Genomic DNA, 10,070 nt, shown 5'->3' on the forward strand with positions numbered 1-10,070 from the left:
AAGTAGGGTGATCTAACTACTGATAACTAACAACCAGACTGGTTAAGTAGGGTGATCTAACTACTGATAACTAACTAGCTGACTGGTTAAGTGATCTAACTACTGATAACTAACTAGCTGACTGGTTAAGTAGGGTGATCTAACTACTGATAACTAACAACCAGACTGGTTAAGTAGGGTGATCTAACTACTGATAACTAACTAGCTGACTGGTTAAGTAGGGTGATCTAACTACTGATAACTAACTAGCTGACTGGTTAAGTGATCTAACTACTGATAACTAACTAGCTGACTGGTTAAGTAGGGTGATCTAACTACTGATAACTAACAACCAGACTGGTTAAGTAGGGTGATCTAACTACTGATAACTAACAACCAGACTGGTTAAGTAGGGTGATCTAACTACTGATAACTAACTAGCTGACTGGTTAAGTAGGGTGATCTAACTACTGATAACTAACTAGCTGACTGGTTAAGTGATCTAACTACTGATAACTAACTAGCTGACTGGTTAAGTAGGGTGATCTAACTACTGATAACTAACTAGCTGACTGGTTAAGTAGGGTGATCTAACTACTGATAACTAAGTAGCTGACTGGTTAAGTAGGGTGATCTAACTACTGATAACTAACTAGCTGACTGGTTAAGTAGGGTGATCTAACTACTGATAACTAACTAGCTGACTGGTTAAGTAGGGTGATCTAACTACTGATAACTAACTAGCTGACTGGTTAAGTAGGGTGATCTAACTACTGATAACTAACTAGCTGACTGGTTAAGTAGGGTGATCTAACTACTGATAACTAACTAGCTGACTGGTTAAGTGATCTAACTACTGATAACTAACTAGCTGACTGGTTAAGTAGGGTGATCTAACTACTGATAACTAACTAGCTGACTGGTTAAGTAGGGTGATCTAACTACTGATAACTAACTAGCTGACTGGTTAAGTGATCTAACTACTGATAACTAACTAGCTGACTGGTTAAGTAGGGTGATCTAACTACTGATAACTAACTAGCTGACTGGTTAAGTAGGGTGATTAACTACTGTAATTTCAGTACTGATAACTAGTTAGCTGACTGGTTAAGTAGCTTGGTCTAACTACTGTAAGTTCTGCAGTGATAACTAACTAGCAGACTGGTTAAGTAGGGTGATCTAACTACTGATAACTAACTAGCAGACTGGTTAAGTAGGGTGATCTAACTACTGTAGGTTCTGTACTGATAACTAACTAGCTGACTGGTTAATTAGGGTGATCTAACTACTGTAGGTTCTGTAGTGATAACTAACTAGCTGACTGGTTAAGTAGGGTGATCTAACTACTGTAGGTTCTGTACTGATAACTAACTAGCAGACTGGTTAAGTAGGGTGATCTAACTACTGTAGGTTCTGTAGTGATAACTAACTAGCTGACTGGTTAAGTAGGGTGATCTAACTACTGATAACTAACTAGCTGACTGGTTAAGTAGGGTGATCTAACTACTGTAAGTTCTGTACTGATAACTAACTAGCTGACTGGTTAAGTAGGGTGATCTAACTACTGATAACTAACTAGCTGACTGGTTAAGTAGGGTGATCTAACTACTGTAAGTTATGTACTGATAACTAACTAGCAGACTGGTTAAGTAGGGTGATCTAACTACTGATAACTAACTAGCTGACTGGTTAAGTAGGGTGATCTAACTACTGATAACTAACTAGCTGACTGGTTAAGTAGGGTGATCTAACTACTGTAAGTTCTGTACTGATAACTAACCAGCTGACTGGTTAAGTAGGGTGATCTAACTACTGTAGGTTCTGTACTGATAACTAACTAGCAGACTGGTTAAGTAGGGTGATCTAACTACTGTAGGTTCTGTAGTGATAACTAACTAGCTGACTGGTTAAGTAGGGTGATCTAACTACTGTAGGTTCTGTACTGATAACTAACTTGCAGACTGGTTAAGTAGGGTGATCTAACTACTGTAGGTTCTGTACTGATAACTAACTAGCAGACTGGTTAAGTAGGGTGATCTAACTACTGATAACTAACTAGCAGACTGGTTAAGTAGGGTGATCTAACTACTGATAACTAACTAGCTGACTGGTTAAGTAGGGTGATCTAACTACTGATAACTAACTAGCAGACTGGTTAAGTAGGGTGATCTAACTACTGATAACTAACTAGCTGACTGGTTAAGTAGGGTGATCTAACTACTGATAACTAACTAGCTGACTGGTTAAGTAGGGTGATCTAACTACTGATAACTAACTAGCTGACTGGTTAAGTAGGGTGATCTAACTACTGATAACTAACTAGCTGACTGGTTAAGTAGGGTGATCTAACTACTGATAACTAACTAGCTGACTGGTTATAAAGCCAACGAGAAGAGCAGGAAAAACACGAGATAAAATGTTTTAAGAAAGATTTAACTTACAGCTTTGGTCTCCGTCTTGACATTGAATAAATTGAATCTTTGTAGTCGTGCTTTCATCCCATCCGCCGTAAAACCTTTACCGGGAGATTGAGCTACAGTAACTAGCTAAACAACTAGTTAAACAACTATCTAACCACTAGTTAAGTTACAGGGAGACGGTGTTTTTCTCCCTCGGTTGGTTCTGAACGGAACAAAGTGGACGTGATGCCTCCGGTCGAAGCTTCCCTCCCGGTAATGAACCGCTGTTTCTGACCCTCCGGTTTCACCCTCCGTCCGTCTCAAGCTGTCAAATACAACACTAACGTCTGGACACCGGGGGACGACACTTTGTCTATGATAAGAACGGTCAAAAACACACACACACAAATAAAAGACTTATTTCAAGATATGAACGAGTTCAGATTGTAAGAAAAGTTTTTGATTAACTTTTGTCCATTTTCTTTATGAGGGGAAGCGGATTGATCAACTTCCGGAAGGAAACGAGAACTAGAAGACACTAAATCCCATGGATGGGACGTACTGTTGATCCAAACGAGTAGCTACATTTCTATTTATTTAATTAATTAATTTATTATTTCTTTATTTATTTGACCTTTATTTAACCAGGTAGGCTAGTTCAGAACAAGTTCTCATTTACAATTGCGACCCTGACCAAGATAAAGCAAAGCAGTTCGACAGATACAACAACACAGAGTTACACATGGAGTAAAACAGACATACAGTCAATAATACAGTATAAACAAGTCTATATACAATGTGAGCAAATGAGGTGAGAAGGGAGGTAAAGGCAAAAAAGGCCATGATGGCGAAGTAAATACAATATAGCAAGTAAAACACTGGAATGGTAGATTTGCAATGGAAGAATGTGCAAAGTAGAGATAAAAACATAATGGGTTGCAACATGCCACCTTCTCTGAAGACGGGTTTGATGAGTAACTGACTGACTGTTTTTCTGTAAATCACTGACTTATACATTTGGGTTATACACACCAGTAAAAAAAAAACACAGAGATTGAAACTGTGGAATTAGACTCGGCTACTAAAGTAGTTCGGGAATAGGCTACTTTCAAAATCAAGATGGAACTGAGATTCGGACCTCTGAAGAAGAGGAAGTTACAAAAAAAATCATGAATTTAACTTTTATCAAACACGAATCGCGACGAAAAGTGACTTAACATTTTTTTTTTAAGTGTTCAACGACGTCACCTGGTGGCACAAAATGTAGTTGAATCTCTGCGCTCTCAATTCAAAAGGGGGCTTTATTGGCATGGGGGGGGGGGGGGGGGGGGGACAATCGTTTTCACTTGCTTTGGCAATCACAAATTAACAATTTAAAAAAATGCTCTCTCTGCCATCTCTCGCTCTCATTCTAAAATCTATTTGCATACACTTCAGTGACAAACAGAAGATTTATGACAACATTGAACAGTGAACCAAAATAACTATTGTTATCGTCAATAAGGAAAATACACTAGATATAGACAACCTAGATGGGTAAACTATAGAGAATGGTAGCAGACAGTATTACCACTAGATATAGACAACCTAGATGGGTAACTATTGAGAATACTAGCAGACTGTATTAACACCAGATATAGACAACCTAGATGGGTAAACTATAGAGAATGCTAGCAGACTGTATTACCACTAGATATAGACAACCTAGATGGGTACCTATAGAGAATGGTAGCAGACTGTATTAACACCAGATATAGACAACCTAGATGGGTAAAACTATAGAGAATGGTAGCAGACCACATTACCACTAGATATATACAACCTAGATGGTCAACTATAGAGACTGGTAGCAGACCGCATTACCACTAGATATAGACAACCTAGATGGGTAACTATTGAGAATACTAGCAGACTGTATTACCACTAGATATAGACAACCTAGATGGTAAACTATAGAGAATGATAGCAGACTGTATTACCACTAGATATAGACAACCTAGATGGGTAACTATAGAGAATGGTAGCAGACTGTATTACCACTAGATATAGACAACCTAGATGGGTAACTATAGAGAATGGTAGCAGACTGTATTACCACTAGATATAGACAACCTAGATGGGTAAACTATAGAGAATGCTAGGAGACTGTATGGTCGCCCCTAAAGCCAGAAAGGACTGTGTCCCCACATGCGTGGGTGGAAACTAAAGTCATTTCACTACCTAAAGATAGCAAAACGCACTCTTTGCTGGCTCTAAAAGCCAAACAATCAGTTCGCTGCCTGCTCTGACTAAACTGATGGAGGGAATTGTGGTTTGACCAAATACAATGCTATTTTTTTAAATATATATATATATATATTTTGCAGAGAACAAGTTAACTACTGACTTTCAGCATATAGATGTAACGGATGTGAAACGGCTAGCTTAGTTAGCGGTGTTCGCGCTAAATAGCGTTTCAATCGGTGACGTCACCTGCTCTAAGACCTTGAAGTAGTGGTTCCCCCTTTGCTCTGCAAGGGCCGCGGCTTCTGTGGAGCGATGGGTAACGACGCTTCGGTGGGTGACTGTTGTTGATGTGTGCAGAGGGTCCCTGGTTCGCGCCCGGGTATGGGCGAGGGGACGGTCTAAACTGAACTGGCTCAGATGACTGCTGATTGGTTAAAATAAACATGTACTGAACTGGCTCAGATGAATTGGATAATAGGATGGGAGTTGGAGCTGTTGTTGGGATTTCAGCGCAGCTCTTTCCATGTTATTGATCATGGGTTGTTGATGTGTGCATCAACAACCCATTGATGTGATCATAAATTGGTATGGGTTTTACATCACGTGGTCGGAGAGCTACTTCCGCCAATAGAACCCAGAGACTGTTGTTCAATGGAAGCTTCTCGAAACATCAGATATGTACAGCCAGCTGTCTCTCAGGGCATCGTCAATGTACAGCGAGCTGTCTCTCAGGGGCATCTTCAATGTACAGCGAGCTGTCTCTCAGGGCATCGTCAATGTACAGCGAGCTGTCCCTCAGGGCATCTTCAATGTATCTCAGGGCATCTTCAATGTACAGCGAGCTGTCTCTCAGGGCATCTTCAATGTACAGCGAGCTGTCTCTCAGGCCTTCTTCAATGTACAGCGAGCTGTCCCTCAGGGCATCTTCAATGGAAGCTTCTCTAAACATCAGATATTTACAGCGAGCTGTCTCTCAGGGCATCTTCAATGTACAGCCAGCTGTCTCTCAGGGCATCTTCAATGTACAGCGAGCTGTCTCTCAGGGCATCTTCAATGTACAGCGAGCTGTCTCTCAGGGCATCTTCAATGTACAGCGAGCTGTCTCTCAGGGCATCTTCAATGTACAGCGAGCTGTCTCTCAGGGCATCTTCAATGTACAGTGAGCTGTCTCTCAGGGCATCTTCAATGTACAGCCAGCTGTCTCTCAGGGCATCTTCAATGTACAGCCAGCTGTCTCTCAGGGCATCTTCAATGTACAGCCAGCTGTCTCTCAGGGCATCTTCAATGTACAGCGAGCTGTCTCTCAGGGCATCTTCAATGTACAGCGAGCTGTCTCTCAGGGCATCGTCAATGTACAGCGAGCTGCCTCTCAGGGCATCGTCAATGTACAGCGAACTGTCTCTCAGGGCATCTTCAATGGAAGCTTCTTTAACATCAGATATGTACAGTGTGGTAACCCTGGTTTGTCCTCAGAACAGCCTCAATTCGTCAGGACATGGACTCTACAAGGTGTTGAAAGCGTTCCCCAGGGATGCTGGTCCATGTTGACTCTACAAGGTGTGCAAAGCCTTCCCCAGGGATGCTGGTCCATGTTGACTCTACAAGGTGTGTAAAGCCTTCCACAGGGATGCTGGCCCATGTTGACTCTACAAGGTGTTGAAAGCCTTCCACAGGGATGCTGGTCCATGTTGACTCTACAAGGTGTGGAAAGCCTTCCACAGGGATGCTGGTCCATGTTGACTCTACAAGGTGTTGAAAGCCTTCCACAGGGATGCTGGTCCATGTTGACTCTACAAGGTGTTGAAAGCGTTCCACAGGGATGCTGGTCCATGTTGACCCCAATGCTTCCCACAGTTGTGTCAAAGTTGGCTGGATGTCCTTTTGGGTGGTGGACCGTTCTTGATACAGAGGAAATTGTTGAGTGTAAAAAACCCAGCAGCGTTGCAGTTCTTGACACACTCAAACCAGTGCGCCTGGCACCTACGATTATACCCCTGTACAAAGGCACTTCAATCTGTTGTCTTGCCCATTCACCCTCTGAATGACACACACAATCCATGTCTCATTTATCTCAAGGCTTCATCTCTACACTGATTGAAGTGGATTTAACAAGTGACATCAATAAGGGATCATATCTTTCACCTGGATTCACCTGGTCAGTCTGTGTCATGGAGAGAGCAGGTGTTCCTAATGATTCACCTGGTCAGTCTGTCAAGGAGAGAGCAGGTGTTCCTAATGATTCATCTGGTCAGTCTGTGTCATGGAGAGAGCAGGTGTTCCTAATGATTCACCTGGTCAGTCTGTCAAGGAGAGAGCAGTGTTCCTAATGATTCACCTGGTCAGTCTGTGTCATGGAGAGAGCAGGTGTTCCTAATGATTCACCTAGTCAGTCTGTGTCATGGAAAGAGCAGGTGTTCCTAATGATTCACCTGGTCAGTCTGTGTCATGGAGAGAGCAGGTGTTCCTAATGATTCACCTGGTCAGTCTGTGTCATGGAGAGAGCAGGTGTTCCTAATGATTCACCTGGTCAGTCTGTGTGATGGAGAAAGCAGGTGTTCCTAATGATTCACCTGGTCAGTCTGTGTCATGGAGAGAGCAGGTGTTCCTAATGATTAACCTGGTCAGTCTGTGTGATGGAGAGAGCAGGTGTTCCTAATGATTCGTCTGTCAAGGAGAGAGCAGGTGTTCCTAATGATTCACCTGGTCAGTCTGTGTGATGGAGAGAGCAGGTGTTCCTAATGATTCACCTGGTCAGTCTGTGTGATGGAGAGAGCAGGTGTTCCTAATGATTCACCTGGTCAGTCTGTGTCATGGATAGAGCAGGTGTTCCTAATGATTCACCTGGTCAGTCTGTGTCCTGGAGAGAGCAGGTGTTCCTAATGATTCACCTGGTCAGTCTGTGTCATGGAGAGAGCAGGTGTTCCTAATGATTCACCTGGTCAGTCTGTGTGATGGAGAGAGCAGGTGTTCCTAATGATTAACCTGGTCAGTCTGTGTCATGGAAAGAGCAGGTGTTCCTAATGATTCACCTGGTCAGTCTGTGTGATGGAGAGAGCAGGTGTTCCTAATGATTCACCTGGTCAGTCTGTGTCCTGGAGAGAGCAGGTGTTCCTAATGATTCACCTGGTCAGTCTGTGTCATGGAGAGAGCAAGGTGTTCCTAATGATTCACCTGGTCAGTCTGTGTCATGGAGAGAGCAGGTGTTCCTAATGATTCACCTGGTCAGTCTGTGTGATGGAGAGAGCAGGTGTTCCTAATGATTAACCTGGTCAGTCTGTGTCATGGAAAGAGCAGGTGTTCCTAATGATTCACCTGGTCAGTCTGTGTGATGGAGAGAGCAGGTGTTCCTAATGATTCACCTGGTCAGTCTGTGTGATGGAGAGAGCAGGTGTTCCTAATGATTAACCTGGTCAGTCTGTGTCATGGAAAGAGCAGGTGTTCCTAATGATTCACCTGGTCAGTCTGTGTGATGGAGAGAGCAGGTGTTCCTAATGATTCACCTGGTCAGTCTGTGTGATGGAGAGAGCAGGTGTTCCTAATGATTCACCTGGTCAGTCTGTGTGATGGAGAGAGCAGGTGTTCCTAATGATTCACCTGGTCAGTCTGTGTGATGGAGAGAGCAGGTGTTCCTAATGATTCACCTGGTCAGTCTGTGTGATGGAGAGAGCAGGTGTTCCTAATGATTCACCTGGTCAGTCTGTGTGATGGAGAGAGCAGGTGTTCCTAATGATTTGTACACTCAGTGTATAACTTTATTTTAGTTGTATTTTGTAGTTAAAATGAAATGTAATTTAATTTATATATAATTTAATCTTTTCTAGAACTGGTTTTTACTGCATGTATTTCTATATTTTTATTTTATTATTTATTCTATATTTTATGTGGCCCCCCCCCCGGGGAGAGTAGCTGCTGCATGTGGCCCCCCGGGGAGAGTAGCTGCTGCATGTGGCCCCCCCGGGGAGAGTAGCTGCTGCATGTGGCCCCCCCCGGGGAGAGTAGCTGCTGCATGTGGCCCCCCGGGGAGAGTAGCTGCTGCATGTGGCCCCCCCGGGAGAGTAGCTGCTGCATGTGGCCCCCCCGGGGAGAGTAGCTGCTGCATGTGGCCCCCCCGGGAGAGTAGCTGCTGCATGTGGCCCCCCCGGGGAGAGTAGCTGCTGCATGTGGCCCCCCGGGGAGAGTAGCTGCTGCATGTGGCCCCCCCGGGGAGAGTAGCTGCTGCATGTGGCCCCCCCGGGGAGAGTAGCTGCTGCATGTGGCCCCCCGGGGAGAGTAGCTGCTGCATGTGGCCCCCCGGGGAGAGTAGCTGCTGCATGTGGCCCCCGGGGAGAGTAGCTGCTGCATGTGGCCCCCCCGGGGAGAGTAGCTGCTGCATGTGGGCCCCCCGGGAGAGTAGCTGCTGCATGTGGCCCCCCGGGGAGAGTAGACTGCTGCATGTGGCCCCCCGGGAGAGTAGCTGCTGCATGTGGCCCCCCCCGGGGAGAGTAGCTGCTGCATGTGGCCCCCCCGGGGGAGAGTAGCTGCTGCATGTGGCCCCCCGGGGAGAGTAGCTGCTGCATGTGGCCCCCCCGGGGAGAGTAGCTGCTGCATGTGGCCCCCCCCGGGGAGAGTAGCTGCTGCATGTGGCCCCCCCGGGGAGAGTAGCTGCTGCATGTGGCCCCCCCGGGGAGAGTAGCTGCTGCATGTGGCCCCCCCGGGAGAGTAGCTGCTGCATGTGGCCCCCCCGGGGAGAGGTAGCTGCTGCATGTGGCCCCCCCCGGGGAGAGTAGCTGCTGCATGTGGCCCCCCCGGAGAGTAGCTGCTGCATGTGGCCCCCCCGGGAGAGTAGCTGCTGCATGTGGCCCCCCCGGGGAGAGTAGCTGCTGCATGTGGCCCCCCCGGGGAGAGTAGCTGCTGCATGTGGGCCCCCCGGGAGAGTAGCTGCTGCATGTGGCCCCCCCGGGGAGAGTAGCTGCTGCAATGTGGCCCCCCCGGGAGAGGTAGCTGCTGCATGTGGCCCCCCCGGGGAGAGTAGCTGCTGCATGTGGCCCCCCCGGGGAGAGTAGCTGCTGCATGTGCCCCCCCCGGGGAGAGTAGCTGCTGCATGTGGCCCCCCCGGAGAGTAGCTGCTGCATGTGGCCCCCCCGGGGAGAGTAGCTGCTGCATGTGGCCCCCCGGGAGAGTAGCTGCTGCATGTGGCCCCCCAGGGAGAGTAGCTGCTGCATGTGGCCCCCCGGGGAGAGTAGCTGCTGCATGTGGCCCCCCGGGGAGAGTAGCTGCTGCATGTTCAGTAGTTAATGAGGATCCTAATAAACTAAACTCTCTCTCGGTCTCTCCCTCTGTCTCCCTCTCCAGCTCTCTGTCTCCCTCTGTTGCTCTCTGTCTCTCCCTCGGTCTCTCCTGCTCTCTCCTCTCTCTCTCTCTCTCTCTCTGCTCTCTCTCTCTCTCTCTCTGTCCTCTGTCTCTCTCTCTCTCTCTGTCTCTGTCNAG

General features: G+C 46.4%; 1 protein-coding gene across 1 annotated transcript in view; it reads right to left on the reverse strand.

Annotated features, from left to right (window-relative positions):
• Positions 1-2,897, reverse strand: part of LOC116362653 (TBC1 domain family member 1) — a gene marked incomplete at its 3' end in the record, with an annotated part of 69,922 nt that extends 67,025 nt beyond the window's left edge. The window contains exon 1 of the mRNA XM_031816707.1: positions 2,421-2,897. Within this exon, the coding sequence (XP_031672567.1) occupies positions 2,421-2,477 (57 nt within the window). The remainder of the gene's footprint in view (positions 1-2,420) is intronic.
• Between the last annotated feature and the right edge of the window lie 7,173 nt (positions 2,898-10,070).

The sequence above is a fragment of the Oncorhynchus kisutch genome, unplaced genomic scaffold (genome assembly GCF_002021735.2).
Source record: "Oncorhynchus kisutch isolate 150728-3 unplaced genomic scaffold, Okis_V2 scaffold857, whole genome shotgun sequence".
NCBI lineage: Eukaryota > Metazoa > Chordata > Actinopteri > Salmoniformes > Salmonidae > Oncorhynchus > Oncorhynchus kisutch.